The sequence below is a fragment of the Gambusia affinis genome, linkage group LG18 (assembly GCF_019740435.1).
Source record: "Gambusia affinis linkage group LG18, SWU_Gaff_1.0, whole genome shotgun sequence".
NCBI classification, from domain to species: domain Eukaryota; kingdom Metazoa; phylum Chordata; class Actinopteri; order Cyprinodontiformes; family Poeciliidae; genus Gambusia; species Gambusia affinis.
The window spans coordinates 7,191,636-7,217,540 of NC_057885.1; the positions used below are offsets into that span (position 1 = coordinate 7,191,636).

General features: G+C 42.6%; 1 protein-coding gene across 9 annotated transcripts; it reads left to right on the forward strand.

Moving 5' to 3' along the window:
• The first annotated feature begins 230 nt into the window (after positions 1–230).
• On the forward strand, positions 231–25,731 carry arhgef11 (Rho guanine nucleotide exchange factor (GEF) 11). Of its 9 annotated transcripts, none has more exons than XM_044096849.1 (42): positions 232–1,275; positions 1,370–1,591; positions 4,294–4,376; positions 4,481–4,585; positions 5,899–5,948; positions 6,041–6,098; positions 6,173–6,372; positions 6,496–6,567; positions 6,649–6,753; positions 6,875–6,923; positions 7,685–7,722; positions 8,129–8,221; positions 8,561–8,629; positions 8,727–8,831; positions 9,894–9,992; positions 10,153–10,195; positions 10,288–10,384; positions 11,119–11,241; positions 11,646–11,669; positions 11,761–11,887; positions 13,090–13,183; positions 13,540–13,569; positions 13,748–13,880; positions 14,614–14,817; positions 14,994–15,041; positions 15,279–15,427; positions 15,517–15,657; positions 16,652–16,728; positions 16,953–17,078; positions 17,432–17,549; positions 17,832–17,980; positions 18,065–18,140; positions 18,217–18,399; positions 18,508–18,589; positions 18,710–18,781; positions 18,902–18,942; positions 19,931–20,080; positions 20,161–20,385; positions 20,659–20,778; positions 20,894–21,267; positions 22,207–22,339; positions 22,460–25,731. In XM_044096849.1, exons 2-42 carry the CDS (start codon positions 1,557–1,559, stop codon positions 22,507–22,509), a joined length of 4,350 nt encoding a protein of 1,449 aa, XP_043952784.1. In that variant the 5' UTR covers positions 232–1,275; positions 1,370–1,556; the 3' UTR covers positions 22,510–25,731. The 9 variants fall into 9 exon arrangements, with proteins under 9 accessions (XP_043952789.1, XP_043952790.1, XP_043952784.1 ...); XM_044096852.1 differs by having other exon boundaries at positions 1,411–1,591; XM_044096850.1 differs by having other exon boundaries at positions 232–1,001; positions 1,135–1,591.
• Positions 25,732–25,905: the final 174 nt, after the last annotated feature.

Genomic DNA, 25,905 nt, shown 5'->3' on the forward strand with positions numbered 1-25,905 from the left:
AGAATGCTATGTGAAATAAAGAACATTCTCTTCAAAAGAGTACAACAAATGTCTTAAGTCCTCATAACCTCTAATGACTCTATGATGAAACTTAGATAACGAGAGCTCCTTCTGCACTTTCTTTTCCCAACAGCTATAAAAACGTATTTTTAGATTTTAACCACCAAAATGCACTGAACTCCGGCCATTGCACGGTCGTTTTCAGCTGTAGGTTGAAATCTTTCCCACACGAGGTCGCTGTTTCAACTGTTTTTGTGCTCGTGATCCTTGAAGATATGCTGGTTGATCAGCAGTCAGGACAACAAGATAACACAACAGCAGAGATCATTATTTTTAACAACTGGGACTGTAGCGAGAGCGACGGATATCATAACTACGTCTGGATTTTTCCTCAGCATTATCACGATAAGGAAACAAAGCTTTGATTAAATCATTTTTTTTTTTTGACGGGAGAAAAGGACCTGCTTGGGATTTGGAACTCCTCTGGAATAACGTGCAGCTATCCTCGCTAACATGCGACTCTGCGTCTGAAACAGCAACAGAACGGGACCCCTGGGTATACCTAGCAGCCCATACACACACACCGGAGGAGTCCAGTGCGTATAGACAGTCACGTATCCTAATGTTGCCGAAGCTATGCGGTGGTTTCGTTTTGCAGAGCTACCTGGTTAGCTAGCTAGCTCGTCGGCTCGTTGGTGCTGCTCCAAGCCGGGGACTTGGCGCTTAAGGTCGGCGTGCGCACTAACGCCATGCCGGTGGTCGACAGGGGCCTACTGGTAGTGGCAGTTTCCCTCAGCTAACGTCGGCTGGATGTAGCGGGCCCCCGAAAATTCTACGTATTAGATTAGTCGCAGGGGTATTTGTGTTTAAATTTGAAAATAGCCATGCGATACAACTGAAAACAAAATATATGGAGAGGATTAGTTAAATCGGAGCATCTGCTACAAGCTCCACATGTAAACAAGCCTGGCAAGTGTGTGTGAGAGAGTCTGTGGTTGAAGGTTAGCACTAAATATTCAAGTTAATCCTTTGTTGTTATCTGTAACACTAGTTCTAGGTGTTAAAGTTAAGCTCCAAGTGATTCCGTTACGTTCAGCAATGGGCTTAAAAGTCGTGGATGTCGTTGATCTGCAGCGCTGTCAGACATATCAGCCATTCATTCATGATTGATGACCCTTGAGGAAGCAGGCTGTCTTTCATCCATTTCCACTACAGCGAAACCACAACGTTAAGCCACTAACACTTTCTGGATTATAAAGGTTTTGTCATTATCAGGTAAATACCCAGAGCTTTTTTTTAGTGGGGGAGTTTGTTTCAGCAGCACTTTATTTTTAAAAGTCCCTACTGACCTCACTGGAACTCCCTACAGTGTATGGGAACATGAGGGACTGTCTGTTTGATCTGAACCAGCATCCAAGTAGCTTCAAGGACTGATCAAAGCCCAACAGAGAGCCCCATTGTGTGGACTACAAACTGAACGGGGAAAGAGATGGTGATGATAAGAGAGGCCCAGTGACCGTGTTTGATCCCACACCAGGAAGCAGAGGAGTGCAGACATGAGCCTCCGCCAGCCCACATCCACCCTGGACAGGTACGAGCCTGCCGTCCGCCATCCTCTCCGTCTAGACGGGGTCCTGATGTTGGCATCCTATCTCGGGTGCCTTCCATAAAAATGCAGTGCTCTCTTTTTTTTATCAGACCGAAGTCCGGTTTGTCTGAGGGAAGAGTGGTCAGACAGGTTGACTTTAGGGACAGTGAAACAGCCTCCTGGAAGAAGAGAGGGCACATTGTGTAGACCTGCCTATAGTTTACTGCCTGCTTTCATTCACCTTCCCACTGTCTGTACCCTAGACTCCCTTGTGCTGCCGTGGATTTTGCCTTTCTAATGTCTTTCCATCACTCGCGCTGTGTTTCTGCTCACCTTTTTCTTTATCATGTGTGTTTCCTGTCTCTCTCACTGTTTGCTGTTTTCCCTGGTGTATTCTCACGCTTTCGTCCAATGCTTCCCACTACCTTCTTTGTGTGTCATGTGACAGCAAGGTGGTCAGTGAAAAACACACCCACCTGTTCAGGTAGGACTACTGCCCAGCAGTGAGTGCTCTTGTTTGGGTGTGTGCGGACGATAGCGATGCCCACCAATTGTACCATGATCACATTTTTGTAAAAACGACACAAAAGTTCACTCTTCTACCAAGTCAAATATATACATTTTTAAATATGTACAGTTATGCAAGTGATAGGTCATCCACAAGTAACTCCTTGGTGGATATTCTCTTAGTCTACATTGGCGGTCTCCAGTGCCACTCTTCAACATCTACTGTCCTCCAACTTTTAAAGCTCTACTCTAAAACATCTCAATCGAATGGCTCAGTTACATCTTCAGCATGCTGTTTGGCTCTGGCATTATCCAGTCCTTTCATTTTATTGAGGTATATTTGAACAGGGCTGGATCTAAAAGTAGCTTTTCCAGACTGCAGTTGGAGACTTCTGGTTTAGATCATTTGAAAGAATGAGACTGTTGTTACTGGATCGTTTTGACCTTCTAGGATGCAGAGTAAATCCTTCTGAAAGCAAATGTGTCGATCTGAATCTGGGATTGTTTTTACTTTTTCTGAACATGAGAATAGACTAAAAACATCCAAATGTAAAGAAGTCGATTCTCGCCTAAGATTTCCTATTTTCTTCTCAACAGAAGAAGTAGTACAGTTGTTCTTCCTTCATAGTAATGCTATCTGAATACCACCTTGCAGGGATGTCTCAATTCAAAACCAGTTAATGGATCCATTTCATGATTAGTGTTTGAGTTGTTCACTTAGATCAACTAGAAGAATTACATGTTTTATTAGTGTCGTGTCCCATTTAACTTACTAACCAATGGCAGTCTGGTTATCACAGTGTCCGTTTTTCTGCACTGTAAGATATTTTGTCAACAAAATGAAGGTACGCATTTTGGTGGGTTGATATTTTTTCTGCTGGCTGAAGCATTAAGCTAGCACTAGGATTTTCATCCTTTGTTTTGATATGACTCTTTGATCATCCGGCTTTCATTAGGGCTGCCGAATATCTCTCAAAATTACCTTCATCGTGACACCAGTGTGTGCAATAATAATTGTCACAAAGGGCTGTTTGGACTGCTGTAATTGTTGGCTAACGGGTTTTGTTATGGACTTGGATTTCACATTCCTTCTAGATTCCACACCTGACAAAAACGAGTCTCAAATATGTTAACGATAACTGGGTCTCACGCGCACACGAGACAGTTAAATGAATTATTGTAGCTAAAGGATGAAAATGTCAGGAAAATTGTACTTAAATTGTTGAAAAGTATTTCAGGTTGACTAGATGCACTCTACTTACTTGTAACCAAGGATACTGGATCAAAAGGTGCCTAAAACAAAGCCTTCATCCAAGTGTTCACTGCACAATCACAAAGTACATTTGAAATAAGACAAAACAAACTTAAAATGAACTTTTCAGCAAGACATAGCCACTTGTTAAAAAGGCCAATAATTCCTTAATATTGATTAAAACAGGACCCACTGGCAGGTTATTACGTATAACAAGACATTTGTCCTCTGTGCCGACAATCAGGTCATTTTGTTAGTTTTCCTCTGATTACGTGATTGGACATTGTACAGCTGCTGCTGCTTCCTACTGTCTTGCGTCGGTCCCTTCAGAAAAATAAACACTGAAATCTTCCCCTGCCTCGGCCCAGTCATTACACATTAAGTAGACCCAATAACTCTTACAATATGCGGGGGAAGTGCACACAGCCTGCAGCCGTGCTTTGAAATGCTTCCAGTGAACTTTGACCCTTAAACATGTGTACAATCTGTTCATTCATCACCTTTAAACCGAAAGCACCGACTGCTCTCGAGTGTTTGCGACCTGGAGGAGGAAAAGGTCTGCCGTTGGTTTGAAAACGCTTTCCCTCTTCCAGCCTGTTCGATTCTCCATGTTTGTTCTGAATCTCTGTTCTCTGTTTATTTGTGTTTCCTTCTTTTCCGCCATGCTTCGCTTTCAGCCCCTTTGCTGCTTGGTGAGTTGTTTCGTGCCCACTGTTTTCTTGTTTGTGTCCGTCTTCAAATCTCATATAAGATCTTCTTTGTATCGTGCCTCTTCCTTCACTTTCTGCTTCTCATTACAAGGTTTACTTTGTGCTTTGTGGTCTGTTCCAGTCGCTTCTCATTTTTCTCTTGTTTATTGGGTCTCATTACCTCCAGACGACTTTCTTGTACTCTAAATTGGTGTAATTGGACGCTTAGATGCTCTCTTTTTGGTCTTTAAACTCAGGCTCAACAGTCTGACAGCTGGCGATTCGGAGCGCAGAGCCTCTGCCAGCCAACAGAGAGAGGTGACGATAGATGAGAGTTCAAGTAAGTGCACACTAACCACTCTGGCTCGTGAACGAACTCTCGGCTTTAGCGCCGTAGTTATTTTTGTCTGTCAGACTCAACCGTGACGTTCTGCTCCCGGCCAGGTCCTGGTCTGGTCCACAGGTGTGTGGTGGTGCAGAAGGACCAGCTTGGTTTCGGCTTCACCGTCTGCGGCGAGAGAGTCAAGCTTGTGCAGAACGTCCGACCAGGTGAGACTCATTTTAAGGATATCCGAGTGCTTCGTGCTGGATCACTACCACAGATTGAAGGGGAAGTTGGATGCACACCAGCCGCTGTTTAGTCTGGTGTCATCGCTAACTCTGGTTTGCCTACAAAACTAGGACTCATTTCGGTTGAAGTGAACTCTGGTGCAGTTAGAATGCACATTTGAATGCGAGTGGACCAGAGACGGCTCCACAATCAGGAAGCAGACTATAGTGCAAGGCATTCTGGGTCAGTAGAGCCAAAACAAACAGGTGTCAAGTGTTGGCGAGAGAAATGGCCCATGGTCTTTTACCAAAGACCAAAGAGAAATCATATAACTGCTAAAATCTGACACTACTCCATTTGTAAATAGTGCTCATATCTTCTTCTGAGGGTTTTGTGTTATTTCCCTCAGTGATTCTTGGTTCAGCGCCACCGCAGGCGAGCGGGAGGAACATGTTTTTCAAAGAGTTTGGTTCCATCAGCTGTGAAAACATTCCTGGGGACGAGATTGTCAGAATGAGCGCTTCTTCTCCACCATAATAGCTGCTTGTCTGGGCTATATTTTTTCTTCTTTTCATACCAGAGCCAGTTTAAAATTAAAATGTCTTCCAGTTCCAGTTTTAAGAGCTCTTTACAAAATGTCCTATGTAATTTGAAAGATCAACTATATAGTGAGAGTAAAAACAAAGATAGCCCAGCTAAAATATTTATCGTGTAGTTTCTCAATGAATCGGCCTGGTGTTTTAGAGCCTTGTGCTTTCGGTTTTGGTTAATTAGTTCAGCTCGATTCAGAGAAGCAGAAAGTTTCACCCCACCTTACTCTGTTATCGTCCTGCTGGCTTTCACACAAGTTTTGTTATGCAACAAAGTCCACACTGCTTGGGATTGTTGTCCCAGCTCTGAACTTTACTGCCTTCCTCTGGAGGGAAGAAACTTTCAAAACTTCAATGTGAAAGTGAACCAAAACAAAAACACACCTAGTAAATCTGGACTAACACTGCGAGACACATGATCTACTGTTTCCTTACAAAAAATAACACACATGCGAATGCAAGTTGCGTTCTTTTGAATCCCACAGTCTTTTTATTCTCTGCAAGGTCCGCCGGACTGTGTGTGTTGTTACAGGAACTGACGGTCTGACAGGACAAACCCCACTGCCGCCCCATTTTCCGACCATGACATTTGCCGCGCTAAGACGGCGAGAGTGTTAAATAACATTTATAGTTTTTTTCTGTTGTAATTGGCCTTCATTTGACCTCCGATTTCCTATAGTTTCTATTCATTGCTTGACTTGCATGCCTGATCTCTGTCCTAGGTGGCGCTGCAGTCAAAGCTGGGGTGCATGAGGGGGACCGGATCATTAAGGTTTGCATTTCTTCGTCTGAAACTTTTTTTCTTTTTTTATCTGGAAGTGTTTTGAGATTTTTTTTTTTCTTTGTGTTGACGTTGCCTCTCAGGTGAACGGTTCACCGGTTTCCACCATGACTCACCAGGAAGTGGTAAAGCTCATAAAATGTGAGTTTGACAAGCTCCGCCGGTTCGGTGTTCGTAGCCTCAGGTTTTATTAAAGCCGTCCCGTTTTCCTGCAGCCGGACCGTACGTCGCCCTAACACTACAAGGACCGCCCCCGTCCGCCACCTCCGTGCCCTTGGAGCCCCTCCCTTCAGACCCTACGCCCAATCAGAGGTCTTCCCTGGCCGGGGAGGGTCCACCCCCTCCGCCTCCACCCTTACCCTCCGGACTGGGCAGCACCCCATCCCAAAGAATCACTGGACCCAAACCACTACAAGTGAGTGGAAAACTTTAAAAGTCGTTTTCTGAAATACATTTCTTGGTAAAAAAAAAAAAAAAAAAAAAAATTCAAACAGTTTTTTTTTTTTTTCTCTCTAAAAATGGCTAAATGTATTTGTAGGATCCAGAAGTGCAAAAACATGCAAGTCAGATACTCAGGAAAATGTTGGAGCAGGAAGAGGCTGAACTCCAGGTGGGAATTCTGACGCAGAAAAAGCCATTTAAATGTTCAAAAGTCACAACATTCGCTCCATTAAGCCGCTCGTTTCTGCAGGACTTGATGGAGGAGTGGTTGAAGAACCCGTCGCCGTCGCTGGAGGAGCGGATCGAGAGCGCCAAGAGGAGAGCTCACCAAGTCAGGGTCAAGATTCAGAATCAGGTCAGCAGAAAAAGAAGCAGCAAAATAAATCAAAAAGAAAAGTTTCAGTAACAAGTGATTCCAGGATGGGATGACTACATTACTTTGTTTTCTTTTCTTCTTCTGTCTTTTTCCTCCTCAGGAGGGAACGGGATCCGAATCTGTCACAAACTACATCCAAGCAGGAGAAGGTTTGTCTGTTTCTGAATGATTAAATCAATTTAAAACTTCAATAAAAATATTTAATTAAATATCAATAAAAAAAAATAAAAAAAATTCGACCAAATTTTATTTTCCATTATAATAGATTTATTTTGTTTCAGAAATTTTTTGATTTATGTGAGGATCAGGAAATCATAAGATCTTGTGTTTTCCTCTTGGTGCTTTTCGAACAAATTACGTAGGATTGCATGCTGAGGGGCATGATTATTTGTTTTCTCATTTTTTTTCAGTTTTTGATTTTTATTGCCTGTTCAAAAATAAATAAATTAATTAATCTCAGACATGTTTTAGAAATAAACTTTTTCTAGAAAATCTTTGACTTTTCAAGCTCAGAAATTTCCAAGGTTTTTTTTCCTAGAAAATTTCTGAGATTAATATCAAGTTTCTCTTTTTTTTATTGACGGAAATTTTCTCCTCCTATTTTGTTCTCTTTCTACCTACTGTGCCCCTAATGCACCATGTTAGGGATACAGATGCTTGCCACACTTTTCAGATTTTCACAAAGAGATTTTTTGGAGACTGATTTCACTTCCACATCAAAGCACCAGTTTGTGTTTATGGATCGCATAAAATCTCAGTGGAATACGTCAAAGTTCATGTTTCTAACGTGACAAATTGCGGTTTAAAAAAAATTTGAGGGGGTTTTCGCAACTCACCTAAGAGTCATTGTAAAAGTTTTCAGTTGTTGTTTTTGCAGGAAGTTGTTACAGATCTTCCTGTTCTTTCACAGGACGGCTGTCGATGGACTCCAGTGAAGGAGACTTGGAGGTAACACGCTGTTGCTGTGTGTGTGTGTGTGTGTGTGTGTGTGTGTGTGTGCGTTTGTTTCTAATACCTTGTGGGGACCATTTTCCTAACACATACTACGTTGTGGGGACCGAAGCCTGGACCCCACAAGGGGAAACGCTGTTTTTGGGTCGGGGGTCAGATTTAGGACTAAGGTGTGAATTAAGTTCTGGTTAGGGTTAGGTATGTAATGGGTAGGGTTAAGGAAAGGTAAAGGTAAGATTTAGGATGTAGAAATGAATGGAAGTCAGTGGAAAGTCCCCACAAAGATGGCCGCGCAAACGTGTGTGTTTGTATGTGTGAGATTGTGCACGTGAATGTCCACTCATCTCGTTCCACTCATCCTGGCTCCCTCTACCCTCCCCCCCTCCCCTCCCGTTGCCCTCAGGCCTTTGAGAGTCCCAGCTCCTCCCCCTCATTACCCTTCAGGACCCCCTATCACCGACGCCAGAACTCGGACACACACACCCTGTCTGACACGGTGAGACAGACACACATTTGCTTCCATTCTTTTCCTCTCTCTCTTTCTCTCTCATTCATTTTTTCATTCATTGTTTATTTATTTTTGCGACAACTGTTGCTCTGTTACTTTACCGAAACAGGAATGTCGTCATGCACTCCGTTTGCAACACTTTGATTCACTCGACTTATTAAAAAAATCCCAATGTCACAAAGGAGAGAAAAAAAATAAGTGTTTGTGTCTCAGACCGTTTAGGTTTGCTGTTTGCTGCCTGAACACAATTAATAAATAAAAACAACTCCTGATGCGTTTCAGAATGCAGTATTAAACGAATTGTTTTTCAATCTGATTCTGTCTTAGGGTGTCAAAGCCCAGATCATCAGCCCTGAGGATGAAGATGAGGAAGGTGATGGCTATTCCTTCAATGAGGTGTGTGTTGTTGTTGGGTTTTTTTTCTGTTTAATTTCCCCCAAATCACTTGACTTCTTTTCATCTTGACTTTGCTTTCATTTCCACCCGTTCATAGATGGACGGTCCCTTCCAGGACATCGAGTTGTTGAAGTCACGGCCGGCACACATGACGGTGTTCATGAGATACGTCTTCACCCAGCTGCTGGACCCAAACCCTCTGGTCAGTTCAGAGCTAAAGAGATTTGCTCTAATTAACTAATTACAAATGACCGTCTCTGGTTTTCTTGGTGCTTTTTTTCTGATCTAAAAAGGTTGAAATCTGAGTCAGGAGTATATGTTCTGGCTCTTTTTTAATCCACGTTGTTTGCTAAATATACATAAACATTGGTTTCATTTTGTTTTGTGTGTGTGTTTTATTCTCGGGGCTAACATCTGTTTTATTCTTTAAGACGTCAGAAGTAGAGAAAGGTGCATAAAAGGGCAAAAAAAGTGATAACGTTACATTTGGAACAGTCGCCTTGGATACAAAGTACAGAACAGAAACCCAAGACAAAAGTAGCAAGGTCTCCGACTAAAATGTGATGAAAAAAAAGGTTTACATGTTAATTTTTCCTGTGAGGAAGAGGAAGTTAGGAGAACTTGGAGAGACTTAGTAGTCTGGTACCAAACCCAGGAGCTTAAGAGCTCACTAGCATTAGTCTGCTGTAATTAAAGAGCTATTATGTGAAATGGACATTTTTTAGCTCTATATCATGTTATAATGTTATTCCCTCATCACAAAACATAAATGTTTAAGAAATCCATTCAGTAGTGCAAAACAGTTGCGTGGAGCTAGCCTCGCCTTTGAAGACGTAGCTCCTCCTCAGAGCTGCAGTTTCCAAGCTTCTGACATTTGACTCCCCCACTCAGCTCCTTCAGACTAGCCAGCAGCAATTAGCAAACCCCTTGTGTTACGGGACTCCTTCAGAGCTCATTAAAGGAGCTGCTTCTCAGTGAAAAATGTTGTTAAAGGGTTAATAGAGGAGCCATGTTGTGATGACTTCCCGACGGCAGAGTTTCAGAAAAGAGTAGAGGCCCAATTTCAAGGCGTTTAATTACAAAGTAAAATTTCTTTCAAGTCATATTTGATATATGTAGCAATTTTTATTTTTTTTTTTTTACACAACTGAAGGTAACATAGTTACTTTACTGTGCCTTAAAATGTCAGTATGTGACTGGAAACACACATCATCCAAACTGGGATTTAGTTTCTTCCATTCGCGTCTTCTGTTCCCCTCCACAGCTGTTCTACCTGTCTGTAGAGGCGTATTTAGGCTCCACCCCTAAAGACGCCCGCGCACTCGCGCCTCAGATCTGCTCCCACTTCCTGGATCCAGATGCTGTACGTATCCATGTATCAACTAATGTTTTCTCTGTGATAATAAGCAAATGTGCTTTGCAGAGATTGACAATAGTAATAATGTTTGCATTTACATTATCACAATTTCAACCACAATGTTACACCTTCAGTCCGTCAACGCTTTCGAACGTTTTTCTTACAGCCTTTGAAAATCAAAGTGCGCGAGGAATTCCTAACAGAAATAGGTAACAGGAGGCTTCATTAATAACCTGATATAATGCCAGTTATTTTCCTGCGTGCTCTTATATTCCATCATTAATGTTTGCATCAACGTCAGAGAACCGTCTCCACGCCCAGGAGGACATCCGAGGGCCTCTGTCCGAGCTGCAGCAGCAGGTTCTGCCTGACATCCAGGATCAGATTCAAGACTACAGGTGCGTCACTTTAAGGACGCTGCGGCCCAAAGCAAGTCAGGGTCAAACCTGACCTTGACTAAACCTTCAGTCAGAAAGAGAGCAGGTGCAAAACCGCCGGAGGTACAACTCTGAGTCTGAAGGCTTTTGGTTTACATGAATTGAAACCCTGCAGATTCTGATGTGGGTCTCCGGCTTTGAACGCCGTCTAGTTCAGCTGCCTCTCTAAAGGTTTAGTTACATTTAAACCTTTGTGAAAATTCAGAGAAATGCAACAGTATAACCAGTCGTGCCAACTTTAACAAAGATGGGGGAAAAAAAAAAAAATCTTTGTAGAATATTAATTCTACTTTTTAACGTTCATCTCTGTTCCTTCTCTAATGAATGAGAAGGAACAGATGGATAGACGTGAAAAAAAAGCTAGCTTGATGTAATGGACACAAAGCCAGTTTTTTGCTACGCTTGATTGTAATGCAACAAGTCCCTCAAACCCCCCCCCATATTTAGATATTTTGTTTTTCAGTCTTAAATTTCATTCAAAGTGGCGTTAAAAAGATCTTATATAATCTGAAACCAGCAGACTCTCTGCCTCAGTTGCTTTTGTAACTGGATCTTAAAAGTTTGTGTGCAAGCTGTAAAAACCGCTACATGTATAAGATTCTGCTTTCTGTTTCCCGGTAAAAGAAACTCTTTATTTTATAAGGTTGTTGTTTTTTTTTGTAGCCTGTTGAGTTTGTGTTCATGTCTCCTGACAGGAACAAGCAGATGATTGGTCTGGGCTCTCTGTTTGGAGAAGGAGATCTGCTTCAGCTGGACGGGGACCCCCTGAAGGAGAGGCATGTGGTGGACAGACAGGTCGCCGCTCTCTGGGAGATTCTGTGAGTCATGAAGGGAAGTCGTTAAAGGTAGTCCGTAGTTTTCCTCTTTGACTGGCTCACTCTGACGTTGAGAAGTCAGGGGAGTCTCTTTTCTCTTAGGAGCTGTAACCGATTGTCTGTCTCTATAGTAGATCCACCTGCTCAGGTGTTTATAGAGTCCTATAAAATGGTTAATCACAGAGCAGCAGTTAAATGAGCATAGCAAAGGTCGTTGCTCCAGGTGTAAACCCTGGAAACCATGTGACACTTGCGCTTTCGGCTTTTGACACACACCGTCAGATTCTCCGTCACATGACTTGAGACGGCAGGGCTTCTGTTTCTAACGCTTTGTGGATGTAGCCGAACCGCTGCAGGTTCAATCGGTAACCTTTCATTTTGGTTTTGTTTTTTCTTCCCCGTTGCAGATCGAAGCACGAAGAGGACAGAAGGTAAAGGCGCGTTTAACGGCTATTCTGCGCTTTAACAGCTTTAAGTCTCTTCGTCGGCCTCACGGCGTCGGCTCTCTCTCCTTCACTGCAGCTCTCCTCTGGCCTCAGCTGTCCTCCTCTACCTGCGACACTCCGGCATCAAGCTCAGAGACTCCAAGGTCTTCCTCGGCCTGAGCACGGAGAAGGACAAGTGGCTGGCTTTTCTAAAACCCAAAAAGGTAAAGACAAGGCGGGATTCTCATCTGCGCTGGTAAAAATAAATAAATATTCGAGAAACGTAGTCGCTGCTGCACTCGTAGTTCATCTTTAACCACGGAGGAAGCAAGGTTGTTTTGTTTTTTTTCTTGTTTTTATAGCTTGTAATATGTGAGAAACCGAATCCGGCCCCCCGAACTTTAATGGATGTTTTAACTCGAAAGCCTTGAAAATACCAAGCTGTTTGGTTTTCAGTAAGCGCTGAACTCTGCTCTCAGTCAGCAGAGTGTTTATGTACACTGCAGAAATCTCACCAAGGAGTTTTGGTCTAGTTTCTAGCTCAAATGTCTTGGTACTCTTAAAATAAGGTGAAACAAACCTAAAAGTAACATTTTCGCACAATGTAGAAGTTTGTTTTAAGTCAATAATCACTCAATATTGGTGAAGAAGTCCAAGTTGACAGATTATTTAGCTTACAGCAAGATATAAAACCATCTTAGGGCAAAAGTGAAGCTTAAAAAATTTGCAACTTTTTTAAATAAGATGCTATACGATCAATAATTTTAGTTCTGCAGCATCCTGGAAGGACTGGATGGTGGTTAGCACAAATTAGCACTATATTTTCAAAATCACGCAGGTTCTATAACACAGCTCAAAAAAATTATATTAGTTTAGTTTTTCCACTTATCAACTGAAAGTTTCACTTTCTGTTCAGGTCTGAATGAACAGTATGAACAACCGATATGCCTAGATACCAAATAGGTTTCTCTCAAATCACTCTTTCAGTTGCTGGCTGTAGTCTTCCTCCTGCAGTCACGACATCCACAAAGAAGAGTGTGAAAGTAGGCATGACTCAGTGCTTTCTCATGGTGCGTTCACTGCCCGGAAGAAGGCTGGAGTTTATTAGAGTATCAGTTTAATATTAAACCATGAACAATAGGAACCTGTTTTATTTCTATCTGTGAACAACAACACACTTTGCAACTTGTTTTCTAGAGTCCTATTGGAATATCGGTTATTTTTGCCAACTTTATTCATTTTAACATCATGTAACACTAATGTGAAACATAATACATTAGACTGCTTCGAATTGGTTATGGTTTTTTTTTCAGTGAGAAAAGAGAAACAAATCCTACGCCGGAGTTTTTGGCGTTTTAACACATATTTTAAGCGAACGGATGTGGAAAAGGAAAATTGTGTTTACAATCTTTTTCTCTTTCTGCAGCCGAGCAGCGTGAAGAAAGAGAAAGATGGGGAGGATAAGAAGAGAAACCCCATCCTGAAGTACATCGGCAAACCCCGGAGCACATCTCAGTCTAGTAAAGAAACACACACACACACACACACACACTTTGGTAAACAAATAATACATTAACTTATACAGTTTGTTTTCCTAAAACTGGAAATATTTTTCAGAAAACCGATTTTTGTCTTGAAAAGTGCTCTAGCCAGCTGACCTGGCAGTGTGCAGCCATGGGTTGCTCTGCTGATCTGTGTTCTACAAAGTATTCATATCTTGTTATAGTTTATTGTCTCCCTTCCACTGTTCATGTCCAATCATAATAATTTCATTTTGGTTTTTGTTCACCATGTTGTTTTACTTTCTTTTCTCTAATAATTATTAATTGACTCATAATTTAATTGTTTCTTTTTCGGCTCATTTTTGGTTCTGTAGCATTCCACGTCCCGTTGTCACCCACAGAAGGTACTTATTTTTTTTTTTATCCCTCCTCATTATTATTTCACTTTTGCTCTTTCAATTAAAAAATCTATTCTTCATCAGTTAATAATGAGGTGGCACTTAACTGTAGACTCAATTCCAGCCCTACTTTCTGTCTTTTTGTTGTTTTTGTCGTCGTACTGAACCGCGATGTGTTTTGCAGTGCGTCCCGGCAGCGTGAAGAACATCATCCAGCAGTTCGAGAACCACACAGAGCTTCCAGGAGAGGAGGACGGGGATGCTGTGGACCCCCAGAGGCTCTCCTCCAGCAGCTTGGGAGAAGAAGGCATGGACAGGTGACTGTGTACCCAAAATGAACTACCTAAAATTAAGGCATTAAAATGAGAATAAATGTTAGTCATAGGTCTTAAATTTTGTCATGGAAGGCTTCTCTTCTATTTTCCTCATCGGACTTTTCTGTCAGACAAAAGTTTGAGTAGTACACAAACATCTCCACTCCACTGTGTGACTCCAGGCTACCGTCAGCTATCTGGCTAATGTACCCTTGCTAGCTTAAATTTTGTAGTGGCAGGACTATTTAGCTTTTTTTTTTTCTTCCTCACAGGACTTTTCTGTTAGGTGAAAGTTTGAGTCGCGTGCAAACTTCCTCATTGATTTCTGTGACTCAAGATAGTCCAGGCTACCAGCAGGTAGCTGCATATTAGCAGTTTGGCACCAGCTAGGATATATTAGCCAGGTAGCTGCTAATATGCTGTTGCTAGCTTAAATTTTGTTGTGGCTGGAGTATTTAATGTAGTTTTATTTTTTCGCTGGGCTTTTCTGTCAAGTAAATGTTTGAGTCATACGCAAACGTCTTCATCGCATTGTGACTCAAGTCGGTCAGGATTAGCTAGCTACTTAGCCAGCTAGCCTTAGAGTTTCTGTGAACCTTGATGGTAATGCAGCAGAATTTCCCCACCGTCGTATTTTTTTCTGTGTACATTTCATTCAAGGTGGCATTACAAAGGTCTTAAATTGAACTTGCTGAAACCGGCAGGTACCTTGACGTTTCCTGGTTTTCTCTCGCAGTCCCGCGGTCTCTGTGCGTCTGGGGCGCAGCGGGTCGTTGAAGGCTCAGGGTGAAGACCGCCGGCGGGGCATCGTCTCCAGCGGAGACTCGGTGCCCCGCTCTCGCAGCGACGTGGACATGGAGGACTGCGAGGAGAGGGAGCAACCGGGCCTCCGGCTGCTCCAGCACAGCACCTCGTCGTCCGCGTCCAGCAGCTCCGCTAGGTAAGGATTCTTGCAGTCGGACTTCTTCTGTGTTTTTTTTTTTGTTTGTTTGTTTGTTTTTTTTCTCCAGTTAGCAACTCTGAGTGCAGGGGTTTCGCTCAACAACCGCTCACATTCCCCCTGATCTGGGTAGCTTCTTCCTCACGCCATCTCTATTTCCACTCTCCCACACTCAGGTCTCTTGAGAACCCTACACCCCCATTCACCCCTCGGTCCAGACGCAGGTGAGTCAGGATTAACAAAGGGTCACCCAGAGTGAGGGAAATTAGGAGCCCAGAGGTAGAAATGGGGACATTTTTTGTTCATAGTAGCCATCATGGCATTAACTCATGGCTGACTCTGGAAATATGAATCATTTGCCTTCCTGTTCTTCTCTTCATCCACGTTGTTTTCTTGTTGTTCCTCCACTGTCTGTTCCTGCCCCCCCTTTTCCTTGGACTTGGACCTTGATTATTCTACAGGAGTGTGGACTCACAGCTGGCCCTGCTGCCAGACGCCGCGGTGCTGGAGGACGAGGTGGGCGACGGTCAGAACTGGAGGGACACGGTTCCCCCTGAGCTCCTGGCGAGCCTCAGCCCCAGGGAAGTGGAGCGGCAAGCCGTCATTTACGGTGCGGTCGGCGTTCACCGAGATTTACGACAAAAAGACGTACGGTCAGGAACTCATTTGTCATTTCTGATTTCCCTTTGTTTCAATCAGAGCTGTTCACCACTGAGGTGTCCCACCTTCGGACCTTACGGGTTCTTGACAAGGTTTTTTACCGGAAGATGAGATCTGTGCTGAACTCGGAGGAGCTGGCCTGCATCTTCCCAAACCTGCCTCAGGTCTACGAACTCCACGGTCGGTCTGGGTGTCAGTGTGTCGTCAGACTACAAAGCTGGAGTTTGGAAGATGTTTTTTATGGAACGGAAAACTCTCGTAAAGTCACGGTTTTGTCACAGTACTCTTTTGGATCTACAAAATAATCTATGGGACTTGAAGCCATTTGTAAGAAAATATCTGGAAATGAGACTTTTTTGGGTATTTAATCTCACTAAACAGTCAGTGTTAGTGTTGTACTTAATAGAACTGAACCAAACTACCGAACTTTACCTGGATAAATTATCTCTCGTTACAAGTTGTTTGTAGAGCAACTATTCTAAAAAAAGAGAAAAGTCTTTAATTTTAAGTCTTTAACAAGTGAAATGTTAAAAAAAAAGTTGCAACTGCGACTTGTAAAGCAATAAAATAATACTGATCAGTTATCTAAGAATAGGCATTTAACCTTAGCGCGAGAACATATCAGAGATTACGAAGCTACAGTCTATCGATGCTATAAAATAACTGGTTCACCTGGGATGTTTCTACTGGAGAGCTTTTATCAGCTGCTAAAATAATAACATTCTATGTTGTTCTGACCAGAAATGCATTGCTTTGTATTTTGTTACACATGAATCCACATGTGCAACTACTGAAGATGTGTTGGTTCTTCCAATAGTTTTCATCTGAAGCAGATTGCCGAGACGCTAGGCTAACCTTAGCACGTCTACTTTCTGTTTTGATAGGACTCGTTGATAATCCGGCCTGTAACACATTTCCATGCGTTTCCAGTTAAGACAAAGTACAGAAAACGTTCTTCTCCGCTTAATAATCTCAGTGTTTGGCCTCGAACATCGTAACGCTTAACTACTGCTGTTTCAGCTGCTCTATTCAGAGTTTTTAACTACATCTAGAGACGTCTGTGGAGTCATTTTTGCGTTTCACTGTGACTAAATGGCCATGCTGTAATTCATGCTGTATTTCTGCCCCGATCTTGATGTTTTTTGTTTGTTTGTTTTTTTTTCCCCCTACGCAGCGAGTCTTTGTGAGGAGATGAAGAAGCGAAGAGAGAGCCCCATCGTTCAGAACATCGGAGACGTCATGCTGGCCAAGGTGAGCCGCCACTCTTGTGTTTACAAAACCCTCCTGGGACTTAAGCTGAACTAAGACGGAGTATTTCAATAAAAAAACCACTCCATGTATGTTTAGGATGCAGGCTTAGCATCCTCTTTCTCTTCCCTAAGTGTTCAGTTAGTTATATTCCCTTTGAAATACCAAGGGATTTTAAATAAGAATCTGCTGCTCTTTCCTTTTTTACCCTCGTTGTCGTTTTTCAGGTTGAAGGCGCAGCTGGAAACGAGTTTCAGGAGCAGGCGTCGCAGCTGTGCTGCCAGCAGACTCAGGCTCTGGAGCTCATCAAGAACAAAAAGCGGAAAGATCAACGCTTCGCCCAAATCATCCAGGTCCACCAGAACAACTGACAAACCTCCCCCCCCCAAAATGTCTGCCTTGTCTTAACATTTAGATTTAAGATTTAAAATGGCTGATAGCTACATCTCTATTTGATCTGCTGCTCATGATTAGAGAATAATTACTGAGCGTTTGTATGGAGGTTTGACCTTTTATAAAACTAAATGAACCTTTAGCATGGTGTCATTGTGACTTTTAAAGGGGATGCAAAGAGTTGCTGTTTTACAAGTCTTCTCTTATCGGTCCCGTCTTTATCCCCAAACATAATTCAATTCATCAAGAAAACATAAAAAAAAGACGAAGGCTTGGCTTTCGCTGACGTTTTGCTGGCATGTCTCCGGCTCAGGAGTGTGAGGCGAGTCCTCAGTGTCGGAGGCTGCAGCTCAAAGACCTGCTGGTGTCCGAGATGCTGAGACTCACCAAGTATCCTCTGCTGCTCGACAAGATCATCAAATACACAGACGGTGAGACAGCAGGAGACTGACTGGAAGCAATCTGTGACTCTAAAAGGAAGTCGAAAACAGTCGTACTAGCATTTGATTTCCTGATATAATAACTTGATTTTCTTGAGATAAAGTTTTATGAAGATAACGACTTCATTTACCTACGGTTTTCTCGAGAGAAGTTGATTTGATTAAAAAATGAGTTACATTTTTGGGAAAAAGAGTACATTCGCTCTCAGCTTCCATTGAAACCTGATCCCACCTGTTTTTATTTTTTATTTTTTGTTGTTTTTTTTTCTGCAGGCGGCTCATCGGACCTCCCGTCGCTGCAGCGCGCCCAGGCTTGTTGCCGAGGCATTCTGAAGGCGGTCAACGAGGACGTGAGGGAGACGGAGGACCGGCAGCGCCTCAGTCAGTACCAGCGCCGGCTGGACGCCGCGCCTCAGTTCAAGGTGGGGCCAGACGTTGTTAATTCACCGCCCTCGGAGCGTCCTCTATTCGTCAAACGCCGTTTAAAGCGTCTTCTTTCCTCGCAGAGTCTGGACCTCACCACGAAGAGAATGATTCACGAGGGCCCTCTAGTCTGGAAGATCGGCAAAGACAAGCAGATAGGTCGGTGTTCCTCCCGCCGATCGGCCGACGTCGGCTGTGGCGTCCGTTTCATCTCGCGTCTGCGCTCGTTCCTCAGAGATCCAAGCGGTGCTGCTGTCGGACTGCCTGGTCCTCCTCCAGAAAGGCCCCGACGACCGGCTGCTGCTTCGTTATCCGTCCCGCTGGATGGGAGGAGGAGGAGGGGTCATCGCGGACACCAAGACCTCCTTCAGTCCCCTGGTGAAGCTGGACTCGCTGCTCATCCGCTCCGTAGCTACAGGTACCGTCTTTGCTAAAGTTTTGACGTCCTTTTCGTTTCTCTCTTCTTTTTTTCCCCCCCCCCAATCAAATGACAACTTTTGGATACTTTTTTTTTTTTTTTTTCTAGACAAAAAAGCGCTGTACATCATCAGCACCAAAGAGACGCAGATTTACGAGCTGGCGGCGGGGTCGCCGTCCGAGAAAGACACGTAAGCGGATTTCTTCCGTTCAAGAAGACGAACATTTTCTTCTGTTCACCTTTAGAAGTCACGTTTGGCTTCACTCTTGTCAGGATGGCTCGCTAACTTTTTTTGCCATTTGACTCACAGCTGGAAGGATTTACTCGAAAAGACCATTAAAGCTTCGGCTCCACAGAGCAATCACGGGTCACTTCCTGTATCGTGAGTATATATGTCGAGAATAAGAAGCAAGGGAAAAAAAAAACAGTCCCTTCATGTTCCCAGTTTTAGTTAAATCAAATGTGTATGTATTCATTCAGTATGTGTGTTGTTTTTTTCCAGTTCTCCCAGCCTACGCAGCATTTCACCAGCCTTAACTGAAGGTAAAACATCTTGACGGAGAAGGGGAAAAAAAACTTTTAATATAGTGTTTATAAAAAAAAACTATAAAATTCAGAATCTGTGTCCAAAACTTAATTAGTAGCTCGTATATTCAACCTTCAGCTGCAGAAACTCAAGGTTTCTTTTTTTTTTTTTTACCCAATATCCTGCTACAGTTCCACACACACAAAAAAAATCCCACCAAAACAAAAATGTGAATTTTTTTTTTGCAAATTGTCCCAAAAGAATGTTCAGAAACATTCAGGCTTAACTGATGCTAACTCCCACCTGCAGGTGGCAGTATTTCGTACTTTTACACTTGTTGTCCAGTTAGCTGTGAGCTAAATGACCTTTAATAAAAAGTCCCATTTACCACCATAAATAAGCTTAAATATCGCAAAACTGTCTTGCAAATAATTTTAAATTAGCTCCACAAATTCTGTGCTTTTAATTGCAAAAAATCCCGGAAGGAATTCTGAAATCCCGCAGAGACTGATCAATGGGAAAAGATGTTCAGTATTAATTAATTTTTAGAAATAAGTGTTGAATGCAGAGACAGATGTTTATTACTATTTGAAAAATTTTATATGTCTAATCTATACATTCTGGCACATCTGGCCCTTGAGAACAGTCCTCATCTTGATAGGACCCAAAAATGAAAGAGTTTGACCGCAACACTATACGGACACTTTGTTGACACCAATGAAGGATAACTCACCTCAGCTTGCCAAATGCATAAAGTGGCTCCGACAGGAGGACTGGCTGGCCTATTTTCTGGCTACTTCAGCTAATAACCATTTGACCATTCGGGGTCACTCAGAGACTCTGGCTTGGGTCTGAACCTTTCAACCCAACATGGTCAGTCGCCTATTAAGTTTGAACGATTCAAACTGGTTGGCAGCTAGAGTTCCGACTATGTTAAACCACAAAAAGGGTTAACATTAAAATGCTAAATTCTTAAATTTCTTTCATTTGTTTCTAATCCACCAGTCCACCCTGCGGAGGAGCAGTCTGAGTTTATCGGGAGCCACGCCTCCGCTGACGACGGCATGCTGGGTGACCATCCCAACGATCAACCTGAAGCCAACAGCAGTGATGAGGAGCGGGCAGTGGGCGTGGCCGAAGCGGCTCTGCACGACGGTGGGGAGAAATCGGAACGCAGCGGAGTCGGGAAGCAGCATTTTCGGTCGATGTCGGACTTACTGTTGTTTCTCCTCCAGTGGAGACGCTGCGGAAGCTCCTGCTGCCGGACGTGGACGAGGACCGGAGGAGCCACGATACGGACGACACCCCCACCAACACCATGAGCAACGGGAACGCCGACGGACGGCGGCAGGACTCCCTGGAGACCGTCCTGGACCTCTGCCTGAGCGAGCCGGAGCCCGGGCAGCCGGAGGCTCCGCCCCCAGAAAGCCGGCAGCCCAGCGCCAAGGTGGTGCGGAGAGGTAAACGGATTGCAGGGAAGACGAACGTCGACTCCGATCTCTTAATCCTCACTTGCTGACGATAATCAAACCGAAGGCGACGTTTGTCTTTGGAATCTGGGTGTCTTTGCATGTTTCCTTTCAACTTGTGATTATAATTTTCTTTCTCTCTCTTTTTTTTTTCTCATTTGCTTGCAACAACAACAACAACAAAAAACATGCTTCTTTTTCCTCCCCCTTCTTTCACCCTTTCACACCACTTTTCCTTCACACACACATCTATCCTCTGCGTAGCTATGGTTGCGGGTGCTCCTCCTCCTCCTTCTTCTCCTTTTGCCCCTGATGGCACCGCCGGCGATGTTAGCCTCCCCTCCAATCTGTCGTCGCAGTCTAGAGGCGAGGGCGACACGCAGGGTAATGGAGACCGAACCTGCTTCAGTCGTCAAGAGATCACTCTCAAATATTACCAAATACAACCTTTGATTCGGGCGACGGCGGTCGAGCTAAAGTCGCTTTTCCACTCTCTTAGGGAATTTCTTCTACCTGGTGATGCCGTTAGACCAAGGAGAGAGCGCCACCGACGACCTCCCCGACCCTCCTACACCCACCGCCAGCCACTTCCCTCAACCTCCACAGGAAGTGTCGTCATCACAGACTCAACCGGAAGAGGAAGAAGAAGAAGAAGTAGTAGTAGTAGCAGCAGCCTGCTGCTCGGAGTTCATCCAATCAGATTCAGAAACTATGCAACTGGACGTAGAGTTAGAGGAAGACGATGATGACAATGATGGTGAGGACGATGAATCGGACCCGCCTCCAGCTACACAACAGAGTCACGTGATCAGAAACGCGGATGAGATTTTTCTCACCATCGAGGGCCTGATGAGCAAGTTGCACAAGCTGAAGGTGAGTTTTGTTTGGTTTGTTGCCCCTGTGGAGGAACCAAGACGATCTGGTTCAAACGGCAGAAGTATTAAAAACGCTCCAACTTTTCCAGTTTTTCTCAAGTTACGACCAAAGCATTGAGAATTCAACTGGTTGGGTTGGATTTTATTTAGGTGGGGTTGAACACATTCACCGATTAAGCTTTTGGTCGAAGAAACAATGTTTTTCTGCCTTAATTTAAAATTAGTCCAAATTTTGTAATTTGCAAAAAAAAATCACTAAATAAAAAAAGAAAAAGAAAAGTTAAAGGGTGGTTGAAATGTCTTTCAACCACCTTATGCAAGATTTCAGGACACGCTGTAATCCGAGGAGTGCTATAATGGTTTATTAGGACGAAATATGATTTTCATAATCTCAGTGTAGAAAATGTTGGGACAGTGTTGACCTTATAGAAAAATAAATGACATTTTTGTGTTAAACTGCATTTTAGCTAGACATAAACCTTTTAGGGCGGGACCAGAGACGTGTGTCTTAACATTTCAAGCCTTGCATGAGTTTTAAACTACACAAATTCTTCTTACTGGATGTGTAAAATTATTTTTTACAGATTTTTCTTGCCAGTGTTGCTGTAGGGGTTTTAGTTGGCAAAATCTGGAAAACTTGACCTCACAGTGCCTACAGCTAAATACATCTCATACAGCTGCCCCAATAGCTAGCACTAAACTATTGTATTTACAATAAACACCAGTAATATAAGTTACGTTGAAACTAAATGAAAAACAATGCAGTCTGAAAGTTCTTTAATTCCAACTTCCTCCCGCCATGTTGGATTCCTTTTTCTCTGCGTAACGGGTGAATGTGATTCTGTTTCTATCTAGATTTTGGGTTCGTTTACAGAAGTGCACTTTAAAACAGTTCCCAATGTTTGCGTTGCGTGTTGATGTTTCGATTCCTTTGCAGGAAATCGAGAAGGCCCATCACAAGCTGCTAGAATCTCTCAGAGATCCCTCCCTCAGCCAGGAGTCGGAGGACCAGCCGTGTTGCTCAGCAACCGTCTCCAGGACGCCGTCCATGGACCGCAGCTCAGGAGACGGTTTGTGAGCGCTGTTATTTAACTGTTTGGCCTTTTCTTTTTTTTTTTCTTTAAAGCTTATTGCTTTGCATATCTAAGCATTTTATTTTTTTTTTTGTGGTTGTGTTTGCACCTAAACAGGTAAGGAGGGAAACCCGGGAGATCCCAGAATCCTCTCAACCGGATTCTGAGTGGATTCGCTCGCTGTCGGCTGATCTCCACACGCGTCTGTAGGTTGAACGCTAATAAGTCCGGCGGATCTAAACTCACAACTCGTTTTACGATGCGAGACGGCACGATGGAGATGGATTATTATTTTTCAAGGATGGAAGTCTGGAGAGAAAGAGAGAGAGACAAAGTGAGCTAAGAAAAAAAAAAACCAGGTAGCCGAAGAAAGGCGAAGAAGGAAGTTTGAAGAACTTGAAGTTTTTGGGGGAGATAAAAATGACCAAGTTGGATTCTTGTGAAGGAAAAAAAGAAAAAAAAGAAGACTTTTGACGTTGTGTTTTGTAGAGCTGGTTGAAGAAGCGGAGCAGAGAAGTGTCGAAATGTTAATGTAAGGAAATGTTCCTAGGGACCCGTCACCCCAGCACTTTACCCACGATGCATCTCTCCCCCCGCCCCAAACCCAGCGCTCCCCAGTCGCGTTCGGACCCGACCAGGGAGCAGACGACAGTACGTTTCACGGCCGAAGGACTGTGTCTGATTAATTCAGGTCTTTTTTTTTAATTATTATTATTATTATTGCACTGCGTAAGGAAAACCATAAGTCACACGAACACAAGCACCACTAAACTCACTAAATCACTGTGGAGAACTCTTCTTTTTTTTTTTCTTTATTCTTTTCACGTTTGGTTTCAGTTTTCATTGAAGCTACAGGAAGGTGGAACTGTTTTATTATTTCACTTTTTTTTTTTTTTTCTGCTTTGGGGAAACACTACTGCTCTATTTACTACTGAAGAAAAACGAAGCAGGTAGGTTTAATTTCCATGCTTCCATGGCGCAAAGGGATTTCCGGAGATTCACACAGCTGCTCACATGGTGCCAGGTTGGATCATTTGGGGAGGTTTATATTCATGTGTCATAACCAAATTTTGCCACCGGTGGTGCTGTATCCCACGTTTGGTGGTTTGGTCTAAACATGAGGGGAAAACTGTGAGTTGTTCATACTGAGGTGAAGTTGAGTGTGAAGTTTTTAGAGAAGTTCAGCAAAAGCTTTGGGAGAAAAAAAAAAATATTTTTTTATCTTTAGTAAGTACACTTGGTTTTGTGCATGCTAGCCTGTTAGCTTAGCATAAAACTGGAAGAAGTCATTTGTAAAAGAAATTTAAAGAAAAAATAACAAAATACACCCGTGGGTACCTCAGAAGCTCGCTTGTTTATTTTATACAGATAATAACCCAACAAGTCATAATGTAATAGTTACTAGTAGCTGTGAGTTTCAGTACATTTTAAGCAGAACTTGCTCAATGCGTTGCGTTAGCGGCATGGTTCTGGTTTTGTGAAGTAGGGTTCTGTGCAGTCTGTACTGGATGCAGACTGAAAACGGAAGCATTTTAGGTTTTTCATGTCCACATTTTTGATTTTGGTAGCATACCAACTCTTGCATTTGCATTTGCAAATGTCAAACACAAAAGTAGCAGCTGTTTAGGTGTTAGCAAGAACCGCTACATTTTTGAGATTCTGGTTATTATATTATGGCGGGAATTTACTTTAGTCTACACCCATCTTTGATTAGTATTTGGATTGTATGTGATCCAGCTGCAGGTCGGATAATGACCACTCATAACGGCTTCACAGAACCCTGCGTAAAAGGAAAAAAGGCTGACATTTTTCTACACAGTTATACAAATATCAAGCTTAAAGCAGTGACAATTACCAGCATTTTTTTTTATATATATATAATTTTTCTGTTTGTTGGTGTGTAACTAATCAAAGTTTAAGCAACCTCCTGGTAAAACGTTTCCTCACATTAGCATTTCAATTTTCACCCATTTTGCTCTGTCCTACTTCCTGGGTAAAAAAACATCTTGTACCCATACAACTGAAAATATCTATCGTTCTATTTATACATAATTTTAAAAATGCTCAAGGCTAATATATCTATAAATTATTTCCTTAATATTTGATATTGCACCCTACTTCCATTGACAGTAGTTCTAATGTTGACTCGTATGAAATAAGGCAGATTGTGACGACTGACAACCAAAACTCTGACAGCTCTCCTGCCACGCTAATTTTAGACGCATACTGTAACTTACACATTGTTAGCGGGGTTTAGTTAACAGCCATAGTTCTCACAGAGGGTACGAACTGACACAGTCAGTAAAAGATGGAAGTAGGGTACATAACTAAAATTAAAAACTTACGAAATGGCGAAGAGGCCAAACGTTAGCATGTAGCATCAAGCTACATCCAAGCAAAATCCGGCGTTAGCACGTAGCATCAAGCTAACTGTTTCCCATCTTGAGCTTGCGGAAGATTTATGTTTACCTTTAAATGCCTAGTGTAAAAACTAAAACCTATTCCTGGAGCTCCCGTTTGAGTTTTTAATTTAATTTTATTTTATTATATATATGTATTAAAATTAGTTTGGTCCTGGGTGAGACCTGAACAGAACATCAAGAGACGCTAAAACCAAGTGCTTTTCTCCTTTTTTTAAAAAACCGAATCTCCACTAATACATGCTACATATTTTTTCTTACTAATTTATATTTTTCTTGAAATTTCTCTCAGAAGCTTTTCCGAAACACACTGGAGGAGTTTATTTCTGAGCTATTATTATTATTATTATTATTATTGGAAGTGATTTTTCATCTTCCAAACCGACGCAGTCACACTACAGCATCCTCCACTGTGTTGTCAAAATGTGGTTTCCTTTCTGGTGGTGTTTACACTCTCTGAAGGAGGAACAGGAAGACAGTAGCATGTGTATAGATTTATGAAATGGAGCTGAAGAAGAAAAAGAGTGAGAGACAGATTTTTATCGCAGCTCATCCTGAAAAAACTTGCAAACGGAATCATAAAGTTGGAAAGTGATCTACCAAAGTGAGGCGTTGAAGGGAACATTTTTGTTTTGTTTTATTTACCATTTTGGCTGCTGGGGATTTATTCCCCCGCCCAGCACTACAGACCAGCAAAGGGATGTTTCGGTCAGTCCTAAGTTTTGAAAATTCAGCACAAAAAAAATACAAAAAACCCCCACGATCCCTGCTGGTCTGAATCAGCTGAATCAGGATCAGTTTCTATCGGAATATCTTTCATCTTGTCTTTTCTCCTCTCTGTCTCTACTACTCAACTACAGTGGTTGTATTTCCTGTTTCTACCTCTACACTTTGTATCTTCCTTTTCATTGTATTAACTTGTACATTGACATCAATGTTGTGACCCTAACTGGATATATATATATATATATATATATATATATATATATATATATATATATATATATATATATATATATATACACACACATATATGATGTTGCACAAGTAGATTTCCCTGCACAGTGCAAACTACTGTATGCATAAACACATCTTTAATTTCCATCTCATTATCTTTTTATTTGGTCTCATCAGTCATGTGTA

Coding starts and splice junctions, on each gene's coding strand:
- arhgef11 (XM_044096849.1), top strand. CDS start 1,557: ATGAGCCTCCGCCAGCCCACATCCACCCTGGACAG. Junction 4,586..5,898: donor TGTGCAGAACGTCCGACCAG/GTGAGACTCATT, acceptor TCTCTGTCCTAG/GTGGCGCTGCAGTCAAAGCT. Junction 21,268..22,206: donor GCAAGTTGCACAAGCTGAAG/GTGAGTTTTGTT, acceptor ATTCCTTTGCAG/GAAATCGAGAAGGCCCATCA.